Source organism: Caenorhabditis elegans, chromosome V (genome assembly GCF_000002985.6).
Source record: "Caenorhabditis elegans chromosome V".
In the NCBI taxonomy this organism is placed as follows: Eukaryota; Metazoa; Nematoda; class Chromadorea; order Rhabditida; family Rhabditidae; genus Caenorhabditis; species Caenorhabditis elegans.
In genome coordinates this window covers 7,795,794-7,815,572 of record NC_003283.11, presented here as the reverse complement: position 1 = coordinate 7,815,572, position 19,779 = coordinate 7,795,794, and the positions used below count along the sequence as shown (strand labels likewise).

The window sequence follows — 19,779 nt, the reverse complement described above, 5'->3', positions numbered from 1 at the left end:
ATTTCTAAAGTTCATATATATATTCAAAGCAGAAACTCTGGAAATAAATTAGTCAAAATCAGAATTCTTTGCCAAGATCTTTTGTTTTGTTGATGTAGTAGTCTCTGCATCGAATTTCATATTTATTTTTATATTTCTTTCAATCTTTTCCTCTGTGTCTCAAGCACAAATTCGTCCGCTTCAATTTTAATTCTTTGGAAAATGTCGGAAACTTCTTTGGAAAATGTCGAAAAATTGGAAAATGTCGGAAACGTGCAAAAATTGAAATGACGAATAAACAAATGGTTGCCTAATTTTAAATGAATGCATAACCCAAAAAATATATAATCGTGGCCTAGAATACCAAAATGTGAAAAATAGGTTAATTAGGCTAATTTTCTCATGTCCTGCAGGCTTTCTCTATTCACAAATAATCATTAGCTTAATTTTTCTCATTCAGATTCGAATCGATTCCCAGCCAAAATAACTTGTACACTTTGTGTCGATTTACGAAAAATATGTTTTATGCCGTATTTTTGACTCCGCCCACAAAAGAGGCGGGTCTGTCACGAACACGCCCATTTTGTGGGCGAGCCTTTTGTCAAGAATTCAAAACCTTCGTTCCCACATTTTTCAATAATTCCACGCTTCTCAACAATTTTCGAGTGCTCTTTTCTTTGTGACGTCATTGAAATGCTTATGTTTCCAGCAGTTCTACCAACCATCATTTTCTTCATGTTCTGAATGCAGGACATGACAAAGCCCGCAGATCCAAAGGTATCCCTCTACTGAGTTAATTAATCATTAACCTATTCTATATAATTTCCAGGATCCACGACGGCCTCCAAAAGTAGTCATCACACAGCCGTCATCGAATGATCTGATGCCCCGTGTCTCTATCGATACAATTGATTCGTATCATCGAGAGGTTTCCAAGTCAAAATGCTGCACAATTTTATAAGCTCCTCATACTTATTTGTATCATTGTTCAACAAAATTCGCATGTATGTTCACATAGAGAACTGTATTTGCTGGTGGTGGGGGTAAAATAAAAATGTATGATAAAATAATAAAGAATAATTGAATGAATCAATGAACAACAAGAATGATGAATTGAGGAAGAGTGACAATTGACAGAAGGATTCAAAAAAATTGGGTCCGGCAATTACAAAAAATAAGAGTAATGAACATGTTCAAATTTTTGAAGAAATTTGAAAATTTGCCAAAATGGTTCACAGAGAAAAATAGGGGGCGCACGGATGAATACAGAAATTATGATAAATGATGAATGGAAGTAGGTCCAGAGAAGATTCCAGTTATCAAGTAGTGGGAGAGAAAGGGGTTCCGAGATCCGGTTGAGGGGAGCTACACAGTAACTGGTAGAGAAATAAAATAGAAAATAGAGACCAGATTCCAAAAAAAACTGGGCACCTAGCTCGTTGAGATTAGGGAGGAAAGAGAACCTTGGGAAAGGAAAAGGTACGGGATATTTAATCGGGATCGCGGAGATGGGGAAGAAAATGGAATCATTGTCCGAACAGAAGATAAATAGAGCAATCGTATGCAGGTCTTGGACCAAAATAAATTGATCTTCTGGATAGAGTGATTCAGATAAACAAATAGTGTGAAAATTCAGGAAAAGTGGATAAACTAGATTTGAAAAAAAGTATAGTGATATGTTGGCGAGTTTAGGATTTCGATTGAAAATAAACCAGGTCACACCACTTAACGCATATCCTCATCTTCCACCTCGTCAGGTTTCAGAATTCCAGGAACATCTCGTTTGCGCTGTTGAGCTTGTTGAATCTCAGCTTCTCGCTCTTCAAGATACAAATCCGACGTGTCTTCTCCGTTGTGCTCCTTGATTTGAATCAAAAAGTCGCGGAGATGATTGCGCATACTGGAGATTTCAGTGTTGAACGAGAAGAATCCCTTGATGATAATGCGAATTTGATCTCTGAAAGACGAACGTTGTTATGCTGTCACTAAAAATTTTTTTTCAACATTCTGAATTTTACAAAAAACAACAAATTTTTTTTCGAATTTTGTTCCTTCTCCCGACTAAAAATCAACATTTTTGCAATACAGTTTTTTCTCTGAAAAAAAAACCAAAAAATTCATTTTTGCTAAAAAAAAAAACTAAAAAACGACAACCCTGATTAGGACTGTAGATTTTTCGATTTTTTATTTTGTTTTCTTTCATATTTTTGGTGAAAAATTCTGATCTACTGTAAAATGTATAATTATTTTTTGAATATTTCAAAAAATCGTACTCGAAATTTAAGAAGTGCAATTTTGGCCAAAATATTTAAGTTTTTCAAAATAACTTTGCGAACAAATTTTGTTTTACGTTTTATATTTTGTTTTTGGAGAAAAATTTTCGCTTTCGAAAAAAAAATTCGGATTAAGCCCTGATGCTGATCAGGGCTGGGACTTTTCGGTATTTTGACAAAAATGGTTTTTTTTTGGTTTTTTGGACAAAAAACAAATTTTTTTTCAGTTTTTTAGTTTTTTAAAAATAAATTCAAGCATCAATTTTTCGTTTTTCGCAAAATTAATTTTTTTGTTTTTGGTCAAAAATTATTTTTTTGATCCCAGCCTGATGCTGATATATATGAGTTTTGGTTTTGCAAAAAATGGTTATTCATTATTGAAATTTCGAAACTATTTTCAAACTTACTGGTTCATATTATCAAAATGAGCTTGGAAGTTTCCTCCGATGTGCTCATAAATGTAATCAATATTCGGCTGCGAAGGATTCGCATCGTTCAGCGGAACTTTGATCGAAAACTCTGGAGCACGGAATAACGCGCACAACACTTCGGCGTAGTAGGTCAAACCGGCTACATGAACTTGAGAACTGTCACAGGCAACTGCTAACACGTGTTTCAGAAGATCAATGTAGTAACGCTTGTAGAATGGTTGAGCGATCTTGTCATCCTGCTCCGAGACACGAGCCAGTAATTCTTTGAGAATGTCGAGACCTGAAAAAAGAAAACTATAAGTTTGAAACTAGTTCTTCTAAGAATTTTTGACTTGAAGATGAAAATTCAATTTGTACATTTCAAAATTTTTGTTGCGACGCGCTAAGTCTATTAGGAGGTACTTTCACTTTCATTTAAGACATAGTAAATTGAAAACAGGCCATTTTCTCATCCAAGATGCAACACTGGCAGTCGATTGGAAACATTTTTCTTCTAATTTTATTTTTATGTTCCTCTATTCTATTTATTACAAAAAATTATGATTAATTTTTTTTGTTGCAAAACCTTAAATTTAGTCAAGAGATTCCCAGTGTTTCATCGCAAAAAAAAACTGTAAATTTCAACAAAAAGTACGGTTATACAAAATTAATGTCTGAAAATTCGTTATGAGCATGGAAACGTATGTTTTCTAGTTTCTATCTTGTAGCTCAAAACTAAATGACAAATAGACCAGCAGGCGGAAGAAAACAATGCCAAAACACGAAAAATCACAATCGTTTTGTCATCATTGATCGTAAAGATGTACTTGGGTTACTTTTTGATTCCTTTAGTAACTATTTTCTTGTCTTACACCCATCGTTGATCTCTCCGCCTGCATGGGCCCTCAAAGTACATTGTGTGTTGTAGGGTTGTTTACCCAATAGCCGCGAAAATGATGACTTTGGGCGACCCCCTCCTCCCGTTCGTACGTTATGTCTATATCTCTATATATAAAAGACCTCTACGTTTTGTCAAGTTCCAAACTCATTTTGCTGGCTTCTATTTGCTTTTTCTTCGCTCGAATTGAAATTTAAACTTTGTTAATAAATATATAATTTTTTTTCAGTATCATTAACTCTCAACTTCAAAAATGCCGCATCAACGTCTCGTTGCCGACTGTGTGGATATCAAACCCCTCACAGAGCACATTCATTTCCGTAATGGCCGAGTTGCTTTGAACCGTCTCATGAAGTCTCCAATGTCGGAAAAGATTTACAACTGGGAGGATCCAAACGAGACAAAACGTGGAGTTCCAAACTCTGGCCTTGTCCACTTGTACGAGAAATGGGGATTCGGTGGATTTGGTATTGTTTTCACTGGAAATCTCGTTATTGATCCAAGACATCCATACGAAGCTGGACAGGGAATTGTTTCAAAGGAAAATGATACTCCAGTAATGAGAGATTGGTATGCAAAGATGGCGAGAGCAATGAAGGCAAATCATGCACTGGCAATTGCTCAACTTAATCATGTAAGTTCAAAAACCGAGATCTGGATTTAAAAATGAAATGAATTACAGCCAGGAGCGTGGGCTTTCACTGAATACACCGATGGGAGTGGCAAAAAGCACATCATCAGTGATGGAGCTCTTGATATTCTGAATGCTCCGAAAAGCGTTGTGAAGTCTGAATTGATCGATCGTGTTGTCTATGCTGCAAAGCTTCTCTCAAACTGTGGATTCGATGGTATCGAAATTAATACTGCATTTGGCAATCTCTTCTGTCAATTTCTGCTCAACAACAACAAGAGAACTGATGAATATGGTGGAGCCGTTCTAGTAACTCGTACTCAATTCCACATCGATTTATACAACGCCATTAGAAGAGAAGTTCCAGCTGCCAGTGGTTTCCTAATTGGCCTGAAGCTGAACTCTGCCGATTACCAGAACACCTTCACCAACGATGAAGTCGGTCGTCTTTGTGAGATCTTCGACGAGACTGGTTACGACTTTGTTGAATTGACTGGAGGTCAAATGGAACAATGTGTTGAAGAGGCTCAACAAAGAGCAAGCACTATCGCGCGTGAAAATTATTTCCTTCAATTTATCGAGACTGCTGCAAGATCAATGAGAAAGACTGTTGTCTATATTACTGGAGGTTGGCAAACTGCATCAGCGATGGTCAATGCTGTGAAGCTCAACGTTACACAAGGAATAGGTTTTGCTCGAGCTGCTGCTGGTGAGCCAGGTAAGACCTAGTTATCGAATTAATATATTTCCAATATACAAACTTGTTTTTCAGATTTGCCTCGTAAATTGCTAAGTGGCGTAGCACATTCCACTTTGGACAATAAATTCTCTCCAGCTGATTACTTCACTTCCAAACATGCTGCCCACTTTCAGATGAAAACAATGGCTGCACGATCGATAAATGATGTCGTCAGGTATGAAAATGAACGAATATTGACAATCAGAAAAACAATTTTTCTAGATCCACGGACGGAGTTCCCGATTTTACTGACGAGGAGGAAGCAAGCCATTTTGCACAAAAAGCTGGTGAATACATGAAATTCGTGGCTGCTGATGGAAAGCCAGATACATTTGCAGAGGTCATCAAATACACACCACTTCATTCCTAAATTGTATTTACGTGCTCATTGAAAGAATAAACTTGATTTCACAGTACATTAAAATTCGAAAAAGTGTCCCAGAATGTGACTCTGATGTATTTTGGCAGATCCGAAATTGTTACCAAATACATCAGCGTCATTATCAAGGAGAAATGACTACAACATAGAAACGCCAAGAAACCACAATTGTGATGCGACCGTCTATCTCCCCTGACCTCCTGCACTATCTAATGCACTTTTTCTCTAAAGTCTCTTTAACTTTTTTGTGATTTGCTACGATGCTCTCTATCGTACGCAAACATTTTGATCTCTTCGTCTCCGAGTGCCTATAAATATTAAATGATTTCCAACCTTAACAAGATAATTTCAAGAATGTCTTATAGTCGTATTGCTGCTTCTTCTGTAAATACTGCCGTTCTCGGTGAGCCACTGAATTTCCGGAATGGAAAAAAGGCGAACAATAGGATACTAAAAGTAAGTAATTAATGTTTGTCACATAATGCTTTTCATTTTTTTACAGAGCCCATTATCTGAGAAAATGTATCGCTGGAATGAACACATTGAAGAGAAACTCGGTCTTCCAACGGACGAAATAATCAATCTCTACAGTCACTGGGGCAATGGTGGATTTGGACTCATCATTACTGGAAATTTGGCAGTAGACCCCAAATTTATTGGAGAAGCCGGTCAAGGAATACTAAGTATTGAAAATACTAGCGCCGAATCACTTAAAATTTTCTCAAGACTAGCACAAGCTATGAAATCAGATGGAGCTCTGGCTATTGCTCAAACCAATCACATTGGTGTACAAGCTCAAACTGCTTATACAAACTCTCTTGGAGAGCAGCATATTCTCGTGAAGGAAGTTGCAAATCCGATGAATTTCTCCGTTCAGCAAATCAAAGAAAATGTCCTGAAACGTTTTGCCAATGCTGCATCAGTGCTCTATGAGTCTGGGTTTGATGGGATGGAGATTCATTCAGCTCATGGCATGATTTTCAATCAATTCCTTGCTCCAAAAAATACAAGAAATGATGAATACGGTGGCTCAATTGAAAATCGAGCTCGGCTCTTGACTGAAACATACAAAGCAGTTCGTGAAGTTGTACCAGAGAGCACCGGATTCATAGTAGGAGTTAAATTAAATTCAAGAGATTTTCAAGAAAGTGGCATCTCTCGTGAGGATATTATCAAAGTTTGCGAGCTTATCGAGGTAAGTATGTCTATTTGAATATTCCAATTATTTTAATTACCAACATTTATTACAGAATTCCGGTTTTGATTTCGTCGAACTGACAGGAGGAGCAATGGAAAGTGTTGTGAAGGAAGTTCAGAAACGACATAGTACTATCGCGCGGGAAGACTTTTTCCTAGATTTTGTACAATTCACTAGCAAAATATTCAAAGAAACGGTAGTCTATATAACCGGCCGCTGGCAAACTGCCAACGCAATGGTCACATCTGTGAATATGGGTTTAACGAGTGGAGTTGGACTTGGAAGATGGAGCTGCTCGGAGCCCGATTTCCCAAGAAAACTGATAGCTGGAGAGATTTTCTCGTGTCCTGATCTGAAGTTTGCTCCAAGTGAATTTTTAATCGCTAAGCATGCGGCTCATTTTCATATAAAGCAGATGTCAGAGCATATGTACGATTCACAAAACAGGTGAGCATTTTTTCTCAATTTGAGTCTTTGAGCCTACTTATTACAGCACTTCAACAACAGTTACGGATTTTACAGTGGAAGATGAAGCTAACAATTTCAAAAAGGCTTGTGGAGCCTACAAAACAGAGCTGGAACCAATTGGAGGATACGATCGATTTGCTGGAGTAATTAAATACGTTCCATTGAACAAATCTACCTAATAATTTAGTAAACTATTTTTTGTCAATTTTAATAAATAAATGCTTTCGAACTAACCAATTTCCGCAACATTGCGCATTGTGTGTTGGAATGCCCAAACGACGGCGTCGATGACTGTTCCAAGATCCTCTGGAGGCATTTCCATGAAAACCGGGAAGCACTCTTGAACCAAAGAAAGCACCAGCTCGAAGAAGTTGGTTCGATGCTCGGGGAACGCTTCCATATCCTTGTTGATCATGTCAATGCTGCATTGGAAAACCGCACTGAGGATGCTCGGCACTTGTGGACAGAGGAGAGACTGAAAAATAATTTGATAAAGTTATAATTTTTGAGAAATTTTCGAAATTTAAAAGTTAAGAGTTGAGACGAATTTGAAAATTTTTCTTCAAGCCCTAAATTATTTTTATTTTATTTTAATTTTTTCAAAATTTCAAAAGATAACTGACTCCAAGTTGTGTGACCAGAATGCTGAGCAAAGACAACACTTTCGGCTCTCTCGCCTGTGGCACATTCTTCTGGTAATCGAAGAGAACCGCATCGAACAATGGTGGAACTATACTGTCCAGAATGAGCTTGGCATCTCCGTTCTTTGAAATGAATGTCGATAGAAGGATGAGAATCTCTCGCTTCACAGCTCGCATCGTCTTTACCAATGGATTCTTCAAAGCCTCTTCGCCGGCGGTTGTCACTGCTCGGGACACCTTCTCGGATAGAATTCTAAAAAAATTAGGTTTACTAACAGAACTTCTTTTTTTTTTAATTCTCACTTGTAGAGGGATAGAAGATCACTGTAGATATTTCCGAGTTGGGTTACAAACGAAGATCCAATGGATTTGCAGGCGGCCACATTTGTTTTTAGTATATTCAGGACAGATTTGACCATCTGAAATTTGAATAAATATAAAAGCCAACCCCTTAAAATAAATTACCTCCGGCTCTTCGAGCACACTGTCGTTAGTGGATGCTGCTGCAATGATGTCGTTCCATGTGCGATTTGGGATATCCATAAGCTTCATGATCAGGTCTTCTTGCAGATTTCCATCTATCTGCGCAGAAATGATGTGTCCAACAGCCTCGTAGAATACGTGAACTTGTGCATGAGAAAGATCGCAGATGATTCCAGTCAAATTTTCGAGCATCTCTTCGACGAAAGGCTTATTCTCAGCTGGTTGGACGATGACGAAATGCCTCTTACATTTTATGGAAATCTTGATGAATGTATCACAAGCCATGTCCTGTACACCTTCATGAGTCTCGTGCATGAACTCGAAAAGCTTATTGATAACCGTCTTCAGGAACTTCCAGTGAGCTCGAAGGAATCTCGGGTACTGTCCGACAACATACATGATGTTTGACGCAATCACTGCCTTATTGTCCTTTCCACGTTTCTGTTCACAGAGCCCGAGTAAATCACGAATAACAAGAACAAGGAATCGCTTTTCGTCTTCTTCAACCATCGTTCCAGAAATCGAACCAACAGCCCAGCACAAACGATTCAAATTCTTCCACGAAAACTCTCCTCCGTTCACTTGTGATGCCAACTTTTCAGTCATCTTCACTTCAGTGTCCTTGTTGTCAAGATGAGTCAAATAGACAAGCGTTTCACGCATGTTACGGTACAAAGCAATCGAATCAGTATCTTTGACCATTTCACGAACAACTTCTCCTTGATCATTTTCCACAATCAACACCTCTTCTGGCTTTGCCATTCGAGAAATCATTGTTGAACGAAGTTGCGAGAGGTATTCACGGTAGAGTTGACGACGTGGATGCTCACGAACCTGACTCATCATTCCGTAAAGAGTACTTGGCTGAATGAATGGACATATACGGTAGAGCTCAGCAGTCAACCAGCACCAACAATCGAGGCAAACTTTGAAAACCTCCATTTCTTCGATCAAAGTGATTTTCAAAAGAAGTTGAATAGCATAGTCGTGAGATTCTCGCATTAAAATTTTAGCCTCAGTTAATGGCTCATCAGTTACTTCAATCAGATGAACGTGCTCTTTGATGAACGCGACAAGAAATTGAGCCAGACTACTGATGAGTTTCTGATCCTGATCGGAAGCATCTTTGTAGACAGCAGCCAGGTCGAGGTCCAAAGATAGAACTTGGCTAATGTGGCGCATTGTAGAGCAGAACATTTTGACAAGCTTTTCGTCGTAGCTGGGATCGTTGGTTTCAACTTGAATTTGTGAAATTTCCGTGAGACATTGAAGAGCGATGACACGATACACTTCAAGCGAAAGGAAGTTTTCAGACAGCAATTCCGTGATGTTTGTCTCGAAAACGTAGCCAACTGGAATCCAGGTGAGGAATCGTTGAAGAGTCTTCAAGGTAGCTTGAACCATAGAGTTGGATGGACATTTCTCGAGAATGCTGACACACAGTGTGAATACTTCTTGGAACTGTCCACAGAATTGTTGTTTCAGATGTTGTTCCTTGGCTTGGGTGAGGTTTTGGGATCCGAAATCAAATACTTCTTCGCTGAAAAATATAATAAATGTAGCAAAACATTTTAAAACTAATTCAAAATACCTCAACAAGCTCAGAATATTCATATTGTTGATGCAAACGGTCTCGTTGTTCTTCGATGAATCAACAATATCGGTGATGAATGTTGGCCATGCCTTTGGCCAATCTTGTTTGACAATTTGAACCAAAACGAGGTTCAACTTGTGAAGAAGCAGTTGACTTTGTTCCATGACACTCTGATCAGAAGACAATTCGAACATTTTGGTGATGATGTACGACTTGATTCCTTCACGTTGGACTTGTGGCAACGACTTCCATTTGTGTTGGATGACAGTCTCAAGGATTTGAAGTGCAAAATACTTGGACTCATTTAGCTGCGAATATTGAAGAATCGCATCGACTTTGGTCCACGAATCGCGTTCTTCCTTGAGCGACATGAGGATTTGGTTAGCCTCGGCCTGTTCTTTTCCGCTCATTCGATTCATAATCTCGACGACTTGATCCAAAAGAGTCACATCGATACGGTCACCTTGGGCGAATTGACGCTTCGCTTCAGAGAGCACTTCCATTGCTGAGACAGCCATGTTTTTTTATTGTCGGTTTCTGAAATTGATAGCATTTATTGACCAACACTATAAATATAAAATAACTTACCAGCGATCAAATTTCGCAAAAATCGGCAGTAGTTTCCAGTTCAGTCTCACACACTCACGCACACACAAAACTGGCGGGGTTCAGGCTCTCGCTTTTCGGGCAGAAATCCTGTGTTTCTCACAGTGAAGCTGGAAAATTAGGCCAAAATATCGTTTCACTCGCACACACACTCTCACGCTCTCTCACACAACCGACTGTTGACGATGGGACGATCGATCTAGCCCAGTTCTGAAAATAAGAAAATTATTTTTAAATTTGCAAACCAAAAGGTGTAGAAAATATATGTCAAGAGAGGGAAAAAATATTGACCTAAAGTTTGACAGAAATAAATTCAGAAACGGAAATTGGAGATGGGAGAAGACGAGAGATATTTCTTTCATCATCGTCACTTTTGACAGTCAAATGTTTCGAAATTACTGGATTGATAAGGATCTATTCAAGACTAGGAAGTGAGAAATGCTGAATGCAAAAGTTCGGCCAAACAAATCTCACTGCGAAAAATATTGTGTGCGACCTTGCTGAATTGGGACAGAGCGCGCGATGTTATTGTAAGCAACGGTAAAAAATCGATTGAGGACACCTCGATGAGTGCACCCGTCCCGCTTTGTCTTGTCACGTGATGTGCATGACTTGCGCCCTCTCTTTACGTTCGGAAAACATTGAAAACAAAGCGTAGGAGCTATTGAGGAGGGGTCATGTGATTTTTTTTCGCATGTTTACTTGTTTGCAGATACATGAAGACAGGAGAAGAAATTGAGAAACGGAAGGACCATTCTGAATATTTTTGGCCGAGACGCGCGTCGAAAATGTCGAAATGAGAAAGATTGAATGAAAATAGAAGCAACAAAATCGCCGCACGTGACACACTACACACCTATTATTTGCTATGAGAACGGAAAAAAAACAGCGGTGAAGCAGATTTTACGTGTGAGAGACAAAAAACGGAAGAAGTGGGAGAAATCGTCGGATTCATGCTCAGCGGCCATCCCAGTTTTTATCACAAGACACGCGCCGGCGCGCGCGGGGAAAGTCTCCTCGCGGCCTTTCCTGTTCGAATTCATCGCAGACGCAAAAGAGTACGATGGAGCGCATTTGACAAAAACTTTCGCGGCTGTTGGGTACTCGCGGACCTGATATTTCTGTGTTTGGTGAGAACGGAAACAACGAGTAAAATGTATTTTACTTACTTTTCGAAAGTAGATATTCACAAAAATAAAATGTGCTGTTAAATTTTTAAGTACATCTTAACGAATTATTTCGAAAATAATTTGATTGCGAAATTAAATTCATGTTTATACGCTGTTGTTTTCATCGTTCTTGTGATTTTCAGAAGAAAAATGAAGCCAAACTTGAGAACAAAGCAAGAAAAAATGTTGATAATTTTCGCTAAATAAAATTATTTCCCTTGAAATAAAAATTGGCGTCTAAACTTATCGGGAAACAAATAAAATGTTGAAAAGAAGGCAACCAAAAGTGAGGAATATTTGAAAAAAACAACCGTATCACCTATTTCGCTTCGAGACCTGTGAACGGTTTTCTTTGCATGCGCCTTTAAGATTATGATAGAAAACATTATTTTTGTTTTTGTTTTCAGTACTGCAGTTTTATGGATTCAATTGACAACTCCACAACAATAATAAGGAAGAATTTGAACCGATTCATACGAGAAGTGAGTTTTGGAACTAAAAAACAAAATTATGCGAAAGTTTTCAGCTGACAGATGATGGAAAGTTGGACTTTGAATCAATACCATATCAAAATTTGCAAAAAGAAGTGGCAAATCAGGACGAAGAAGGCTGCGAGAATGTGATAGAAGTATTGCTGGATACTACAAGCGTAAGATTCAAGATTAACATTAGAATTAATTAATTAAAACATTTTAAGAGATCAGGATGTCCCGATAGGAAACTAATTCTGCAACTGTTCAATAGCTTCTTCTTACAATTTCCAATATTTCGGGAAAATCTACTCAATGATCCATCAGTGAGTTTTGTGAAAGCTTAAATTAAACTAAAAAATTAAATTTCTCTAGGAATTTCTCGAATTAATGTTCGAAACAAACCCAATTCGTAACCCACTCCCTGGTTCGAAAAAACATGGAAATGAGCTGAAAGTCGAAGCGATAACAGTGATTAAAAGCTGGGAAAAGGAGAAGTGTGTGAAGAACGATGCAAGAATGAAATGTTTGGTGGTGACGTTGAAGAAGACAAAATTTGTAGACTATGAAAATGGAGCTAAGAAAATTGAAGCGGAAAGAAAACGAAAAAAGATTTTGGAAGAAAGAAAAATGAAAATGATTGAGAATGTAGGTTGGATATTTAACACATATTTAAAGAAATGTTAAAACTTTCCAGTCAGTCAACGTCTATTCTTCAAAATACCACGAGATAAAAAACGATGCGGAGACACTGTCAATGGAACTCACAACTACAATGCAAATGCTTGTTCCATCATTCACTACAGCAGATCCTGAAGTTCCCAGCACATCAACTTCAACACCTTCTGCAATTTCGGACTCAAAAAGTTTCGAGATTTTCATTCCGGATTTGACTCCAGAAATCTCTGTTTCCTCGGAAAATGATGCTATTGTTGAGGCGTTTCTTGGTGCAAAACTTTCGTTGATTCATCGAGTTCAGACGCTCCGAAAGTAAGTATTTGAAATTAAAATAAAAACTAAACAAATGTTATATTAAAATTCGAAACCTCATTCAAAATTGAAATAATTTTTCTTTCAGACTAGTAAAACGACTACAACTGTTAAAACAACCTGGAGAAAAACTTGCCCAAGAAATTATAGATTATAGAGATGGTATCAAGAATTTAGTGCTGAAAGCCGATGAGTTGAGAATTATAAATCCACGACCTCCAAAGAATAAACGAAAAAAGTCTGATGACGATTTTATCGACGTGGATATTTCGATCGATGACATACTTATGGTTCAATATGCTGAAAAGTTGGAGGTAGATGTCAAATCGAAAGATGAATCGGAAAAAATCACTGAAAGCCCCGAAAAACACAAAATTGAAATGAAAAACGAGAAACCTGTAAAAATCAAGACGGTACCATTCGGGCTTGACCTAAAATACTGGGGAGAGGAGAGAAAAGATGTTGAAGTTCCGAAAAACAATGCAGATTGCCATAGATTCTGGAGGTCGGCCGATGAAGGGTAATATTGCAGTTCATGCTTTGTAAACTTTGAATCAAATTCTTTTTTTAGAACTGTTGCTGGGAAAGCACAACAAAGCATCTACACTCAACGACAATATACGTTTATTGGAAAAGCTCCAGACAATCGGAAAGTCTGTTTGGCAAAGATGAAGAGTGGAAAGCTTTGTCCGAGAAAAGACTATTACACGTAATTCTCTAGTTTCTAGTAACAATAAAATAACAGAAATTTCTTTTCAGATGCCCTCTTCATGGAAAAATTGTAGATCGCGATGACGAGGGGAGACCCATTAACGAGGAGGATCGGCTTGAAGAAAATTACAGAAAAGAGCAAAACCATCTGAAGGAAGCAGACAAGATCCGGCAGATGATCGAAAAGGAATACGAATCAAAAACGAAACGGCGAAAGAAGCACGACGTGGATACAACTGCCTCGGAAGATGTTAGAAATCGGCTTCAGAAGAAGCTGCTGGACCCGAAAACCATCCAAAGAGTGTCCGCTGATCTAGATGCATCGAGGAAAAATCGTCTAGAAAAAAATTTTGGTCAACAGTTTTCTCATTTTTAATACGGTTTTTTGTTAAAATTTAGAAAAATAAAGTAAATATTTAAAATCTTATTTTTCTATGTTTTTTTCAAACACTAAAAATATTGAAATCCTTTATAAAACTTGTGAGAATAACAATTTTTATTTTTCAAGAAATTCCGAAACAATTTTCCTGTTGGTGCTATTTTGAGACAATTGTGATGTCAATTCTCCCTCCATGATTTATTTTTAAGACCACCCTGCAGTATAACTCAATTCCTTCAAAGATTTTGGATCAGAGCCCAAATTTGTTTGCTCATATATACTAATCTCTCTCCGAAATATTATTTCTCAATTTCAATTTCGCGCAATTTTCATTACTACAACATCGTCATATATTATATCGTAGATGTTTAGCTCCCACGTCACCACGTATTTCCTACATTTTGCAGAAGTGAGGTTGTCCACCCGCACCCGGCGTTGCTCGTGATCCGATTCCCATTCATAAGTTTTATGAATTTTTCATGGGTCTTAATCGGAAGGCTCATGGTTTGACCTACACTTTACTTATGAGCTATGCTCTTTTCGAAGAGCAAATATATGAAAAAATTCCATTTCGGGGAGAGAAATCGAGAATAATCTGCTTCACAACGTTCCGATGTTACACTACTTAAAAACAAATAATTTATAGAGAAAACAAATCAAATTTAGATGTTTGGAAGGGAAAAACTATTATTCAAAGCTGTAAATTTAACTACTTCAATTTAAAATTTATTGGTAATTTTTCAACTAAAAAAAGAGAAAAATCAATTATTACCGTAACTCTTAATAAAGGAACATATAGTTTCTCCTCTTAAGGTCTCACCGCGCGTGGCACTACTGTAAATGAAAACTTGTAGATTTTTCAATTCACCCAACTATATATATAGTTTAACTCTCAAATGAGCAATCACTTTATTTGAAACTGTTCTCTTTCCTTCTTTTATTTTTTGAAAAATTATTTATGTTTACAAAATAAAAATTAATCCTCTTCACTCTCATGGTGTCTCGTCATCATCATCATCCGAATCGAAGAGGTCGTGGCTTTTCGTGTCTGCAAGAAGAAAAGAAATCCAAATTTGTTGTATATTATAAAATTCTTTTGTTTCCCTCTCCGATATTTTAAGGTCTCACAGAATTCTGTCATGCAAACCAAAAGTTGAACTTTCAAAACATGACGCATACCAAGATTAGGCTCACAAAATAATTAAAAATTCGTATAAAATCTTGTTATTTTTACAACGATTTGCGTACGTAACCAGATATTCTCGACCCTGGCGAAATGTCTACTTGGAAGAAAAACACAGCAGCTACCAAAATAAGTTCTAGGTAAGGTGGCTCTCATAGTTAGGTGAGTATTCATGAAAGTATATAGATCGGAGATGATGCGTAATATGCTAGGACATCATCAGAATAAGGAAGTTTCGCGAATACTTGAAAATTCTTATTATTTTCTATTCTGCACGGATTAATATGAAATCATTTCCTTTACACTGTGGGAAATGGATTCATGTACCGAATTGGTACCATCGAAAAGGTCGAAAAATTCACTGAAAAGTATGCAAGTCTGCTATAAAATTTTTGCAAGTTTTATTTTATTTAATTTCATGATTTTCTGGATTGTCAAAAAAAGGTGAAAATTAGTTGTTGAATTCGAAATCTCTAAAAAATATTGTAACTTTTTCGTGGTGAGATCATCTAAATAGTTCGGCCATTTGTGAATTCCATCCATCACTCTTGCAATTTCAAAATTTTATTTTCCCCAAAAACCGCCTACACATCAACGTTTTTAGCAAAAACAAGGTGTCCCTCTTCTTTTTTTTTGGAAAAAAATAAATAAAGAAAAGCGCCACTTACACCACGTCTGGACCCATGTTAAACGATCTTGAAGACCTCTGGTAGCCACGTGGCATCATTTGTGGAGCAGATTCCGACCATTGCAATATCATTTCTCGGAGTGGAATTGCTGCAAAAAGTCTAGATTATTTTTGTTCACACTTCACAATGGCACGTCATAGACATATTTCAAAATTCTTATTAAGTTTTCGTATTTACTGAATGTTATTATCAAACAAATATTAAAGGTTTTATTGAGTTTCTAGGTAATTCGGTTATGCACACAATTTTGTATGATGTGATTGGATTTGTTCGCTTGGAAGTGGGTTGTTCAGTGGAGGAATGAAATGCTAACACAATTTACACCACATTTTAGAGAAGGAATTGGTACAAGCTTTGAAATAAAGTTTCACGATAGGCAAGATTTCTGATTTGGGAAATAATAAAATAATTATGCCTTTCAGAATTTTTTGGAATTTCCAGAACTACCAGGTATTAATTTCCAACCTGTAAAGTTTGAATTGAAAGTTAGACATTAAAAAAAGGTCGACACATTGCAATAGTTTGGTAACATTTCAATCAAAACTTTTGAGTCTTCTTGAACTTCTTGAAAAATGTTACACATTAGAAAAATGGATCAACATATTTTTCGTTTTGAGTATAAGTTTTCGCAATCGAAATTGAAATTAATTCTAGGTTAAAATTTTGTTTTTGTTAGGCAGCAAGAATAGTGCCACAACTGTGGTAGCTCACATCTCAGTAGTTTCTGATTTTTTTCCACAAAGTTGCCAACTTCGAGAATATGTATTTCAATTTTTTCAATATTTTGTAGTTTGCAATTTATGTTCAAAACTAAGCTAGATATGAGCTGCGGGCCCTCAGAGTGTTGCCATTTTTATTGAACCTCTGAAGGTCATCGCAATACGAGAGTTTAAAAGTTTGATGGCACAAGATTTTATGTGGTGTATCTTTGGTTAGACTGTAGAAATAATCGTTGTGACGTCGAAATACCGAAACCACGTGTTGCCAAGATTTTCAAAGGGCAACATGGGGTGTAACACACCGACTGCCAGGGCAGTGAGAAAATTCCTAAACTTTGAAATCCTAAGCACAATATGAAGACAAGTAGTCAAAGTTTTTTCATATCCCAATATTACGGCAGTTTCTGTAGATCAAACATTTATTTTTTAATTCTCGTGTTCTAGCTCTAGAATCAAAGTACAGAGTAAAATAACTTACACATAGAATCGGCAACTGTCGTAAACGCGAAAATTAATAAAATGGGGGCGACCCACCACATTGTGGTCCCGGATCGTCTTGTTATGGCCACCATCGACCAGCAGAATGGCGTGTGCAAATCGCCGCACCGCTTGCTCGGAAGAATGGGGGCGGAGCCTCGGGAGGCGTAGTCACAATACGGAGCTCACACACTGCTTACTACATGATATTACACGAAAAAGAGAGAAATATGTTGATGATGATGATGATGAAAACTGCATTCTTTCATTTTCACTAGCAAATTTTGATTGTTCATCCAGAATTCGTGGAGCCGTGGAGTTGTTCATGTGGAAGAAAATATGAAATTCGATTAGATCCAGATGACAATGAAAGAATCGAATGGAGGTGGATCCACTCGGTTACAAAATGACGTGGCTTGTTTTATATTGTTAAGGTTGATTTTTGATGATTATTTATTATTGCATTTGGAACTATTTTCAAGTTAGGGAGAAGCGTCATAGGTAATTTTCGATTGGAACAAATAAGGTTAGCAACCCGGAAAAACAAAAATGAAAATTAATAGTTGGGAAGTAAGAAGCTGATCGTAAAGCTGCGGGTTAGAAGTTTTGGAATACTGAACATTACATTTGGAATCTTAAACATTAAGTTTTGAACTTGTCGAATTAGAAATATTTCTAAACACATATTTTACAGTACTTCCAATAAATGAACGAACGAAGTTTTTTTTATTCTAAAATTGTGCGGAGTTTGGGAGTTTTCATAACCTCCAGGTTGCAAGTTTTGCAATATTTCTGTATCAGCTGGTAGAATGAAAACGTATATTTAATGTTTAAATTTGAAAGCCCATTTTCTATTGCACATTGTCGTTGCTTATTAATAAAACTTTAATTTTTAAATCCTTTTTAAACTTGAAGCCAACACTTATTTTGGAACTTTCAAAAACAAATCATTCATTCAAAACTTGAAGTTTAAACAGTTTTCCACGACCAACAATATTTGCCGTAATTAGTTATAAAGGTCTTTTAATTTCCGACAAGAGGAATCTAAAATTAAGTGTTAAGAAACTTATCAGCTATAGACTTAGAACTTATTTTCAAAATGTCTACTGTCCAAAACAACCATTTAAAACTCACTATTAGCAAACCTTAAACGTTCACTAGTTTGCAGTTCCGGATAATGTGTAGAAATTATAACAAGTTTCCGAGAAGAATTGCTATGCAGGAATTCACGTTTGTTGGTAAGTTAGTATGCCATATGAAAAATGCGTTCAGTTTTTGAATATCAAGCAATGAAAACAATAAAAAAAATGAAAACAATAAAAACTGCCCATTAGGATAGAAGGGTGTACCCAGTAAAATAGCTTTGTTTAAAAATCAATAAAACTAAAGACATGTTTCTTTTGAAATTTTGTCCGAGGCTTCCCTTTTTCTAAAATGTATCGATGTACAAAAATCATGCTCAACATTGCAATTGAAACTTCAAATGAACTGCAAAACCACACTGAATCAATAATTTTTTTAAATTGAAAACCTGAAAGTCTGGAGCTGCAGTTATTTTCAATTTGGGGTAAATCATTTCAAAAATTAAAGTTTAGACATGCGGCCAACTTTATTGGCTACTTATATTGAATTAACTTGACGGGTACACTAATAACGGGCTTAGAAAAATATTTTTTGTCACTATTCATTTTCAGGCCATTTTTTTATCGATTTTTTTGAGAACCAAAAATATTATGAACCCATGAAAATGGATTACCGTAACCTGGTCTTTAACATTTTGAGTGATGATTTTTGATATTCTCAGTAATAGTTCAGACGATTTGCTACTTTCTTTTTTCATTCAAGTTTAATCCCAATCTGACGCTTTTTGCCTATTGTCTTTTTTTTGTGTCAAACCTTTGTCTTCTGATCATCTTTGTGCCCAAATGACGCAAATTTTTAATGATTTACATTTTTCAAGCACGCATTTTTATAGTTGAATTGGTTTCCAGGTCAAATAAAATAACACCTTCATCATCGAGTCAGAATCAGGAAACCACAAAAATTGAAAATCTAGTGTTGCTTACTTATTCATGACCTGAAGGTCTGTTTGGAGTGGGGAGGAATGATGCGATTTCGTGTTTTGGAAGTGCGCGATTCCGATTTCAGTGTTGATTTGGAAAATTCTCTGAACGGGAATTCTTGACCATTTCTGGAAAATAGTAGGGCACACTAAAAAATTCTGAAGCAGATAGGTAAATATGCCTCGTTTTTCTGAACGACAACCGATTAGTCAAGGGAATCTGAAAATGGAACACAAATGTATTACAACTTTTAAAACTTCGAAGCATATTTGCAACCAAATTGAAAACATTTCGGCGAACATTTACATAGTTAAATTCCTCCAAAAGTAAATGTTTGTAGATTTTTAATGATGTGATTTTAATTTAAAAAAAATGTTTTTTGGAAAAAATCTGAAACTTTATTTACCCCAACTAATTTTCTTTTCATTTTATTTTCAAATCAATTTTTCTTGTTCAACGGCCTCCTCTGCTGATAATTATCTTGTTGTAACCGTATTTAAAGGCCCTATTTCAATTTGATAGGTTTCACTTCAGTTTAATTGGGAGCTGAAATACTTACCTTGTAATAAAATTTATTTTTCTTGCCTACATGGAGCCACCATTAAGATTTTTTTTTTAATTTTTATTATA

General features: G+C 36.6%; 6 protein-coding genes and 1 non-coding gene across 9 annotated transcripts; 5 read left to right on the top strand and 2 right to left on the bottom strand.

Annotated features, from left to right (window-relative positions):
- The first annotated feature begins 630 nt into the window (after positions 1 to 630).
- Positions 631 to 1,069, top strand: ZK742.6 (uncharacterized protein). The gene is made up of 2 exons (NM_001129609.2): positions 631 to 756; positions 809 to 1,069. The coding sequence occupies exons 1-2, from the start codon at positions 724 to 726 to the stop codon at positions 938 to 940; spliced, it is 165 nt and encodes a 54-aa protein (NP_001123081.1). The 5' UTR covers positions 631 to 723; the 3' UTR covers positions 941 to 1,069.
- On the bottom strand, positions 988 to 10,509 carry xpo-1 (the record flags this gene model as incomplete). 2 transcript variants are annotated; one of them, NM_171484.9, is made up of 8 exons in its annotated part: positions 988 to 1,936; positions 2,660 to 2,963; positions 7,210 to 7,450; positions 7,599 to 7,869; positions 7,920 to 8,035; positions 8,082 to 9,639; positions 9,691 to 10,230; positions 10,282 to 10,509. In NM_171484.9, the coding sequence occupies 7 exons, from the start codon at positions 10,209 to 10,211 to the stop codon at positions 1,705 to 1,707; spliced, it is 3,243 nt and encodes a 1,080-aa protein (NP_741567.1). The 2 variants fall into 2 exon arrangements, with proteins under 2 accessions (NP_741567.1, NP_001367571.1); NM_001380696.1 differs by lacking the exons at positions 7,210 to 7,450; positions 7,599 to 7,869; positions 7,920 to 8,035; ... (1 more) ...; positions 9,691 to 10,230; positions 10,282 to 10,509 and having other exon boundaries at positions 1,705 to 1,936; positions 2,660 to 2,667.
- Positions 3,786 to 5,345, top strand: ZK742.4 (NADH:flavin oxidoreductase/NADH oxidase N-terminal domain-containing protein). The gene is made up of 4 exons (NM_072614.7): positions 3,786 to 4,194; positions 4,243 to 4,909; positions 4,964 to 5,105; positions 5,153 to 5,345. Exons 1-4 carry the CDS (start codon positions 3,814 to 3,816, stop codon positions 5,298 to 5,300), a joined length of 1,338 nt encoding a protein of 445 aa, NP_505015.1. The 5' UTR covers positions 3,786 to 3,813; the 3' UTR covers positions 5,301 to 5,345.
- On the top strand, positions 5,661 to 7,206 carry ZK742.3 (NADH:flavin oxidoreductase/NADH oxidase N-terminal domain-containing protein). The gene is made up of 4 exons (NM_072613.6): positions 5,661 to 5,765; positions 5,812 to 6,504; positions 6,560 to 6,954; positions 7,001 to 7,206. Exons 1-4 carry the CDS (start codon positions 5,664 to 5,666, stop codon positions 7,152 to 7,154), a joined length of 1,344 nt encoding a protein of 447 aa, NP_505014.1. The 5' UTR covers positions 5,661 to 5,663; the 3' UTR covers positions 7,155 to 7,206.
- A 251-nt stretch (positions 10,510 to 10,760) lies between the features above and the next one.
- ZK742.8 lies at positions 10,761 to 10,906 on the top strand. The gene has a single exon (NR_069036.1). It is a non-coding gene; the product is annotated as an Unclassified non-coding RNA ZK742.8 (non-coding RNA).
- Positions 10,907 to 11,364: 458 nt separating this feature from the next.
- Positions 11,365 to 14,068, top strand: uvs-1 (UV-stimulated scaffold protein A homolog). Its single transcript, NM_072611.6, has 8 exons — positions 11,365 to 11,950; positions 11,995 to 12,117; positions 12,166 to 12,264; positions 12,314 to 12,586; positions 12,636 to 12,928; positions 13,017 to 13,448; positions 13,500 to 13,637; positions 13,688 to 14,068. The coding sequence occupies exons 1-8, from the start codon at positions 11,888 to 11,890 to the stop codon at positions 14,013 to 14,015; spliced, it is 1,749 nt and encodes a 582-aa protein (NP_505012.2). The 5' UTR covers positions 11,365 to 11,887; the 3' UTR covers positions 14,016 to 14,068.
- Positions 14,069 to 14,908: 840 nt separating this feature from the next.
- nssp-56 (Neuropeptide-Like Protein) lies at positions 14,909 to 17,194 on the bottom strand (the record flags this gene model as incomplete). 2 transcript variants are annotated; one of them, NM_001269162.3, is made up of 3 exons in its annotated part: positions 14,909 to 15,066; positions 15,870 to 15,978; positions 17,088 to 17,194. In NM_001269162.3, 3 exons carry the CDS (start codon positions 17,179 to 17,181, stop codon positions 15,033 to 15,035), a joined length of 237 nt encoding a protein of 78 aa, NP_001256091.1. The 2 variants fall into 2 exon arrangements, with proteins under 2 accessions (NP_001256091.1, NP_001427146.1); NM_001440221.1 differs by lacking the exon at positions 17,088 to 17,194 and having other exon boundaries at positions 15,033 to 15,066; positions 15,870 to 15,961.
- Between the last annotated feature and the right edge of the window lie 2,585 nt (positions 17,195 to 19,779).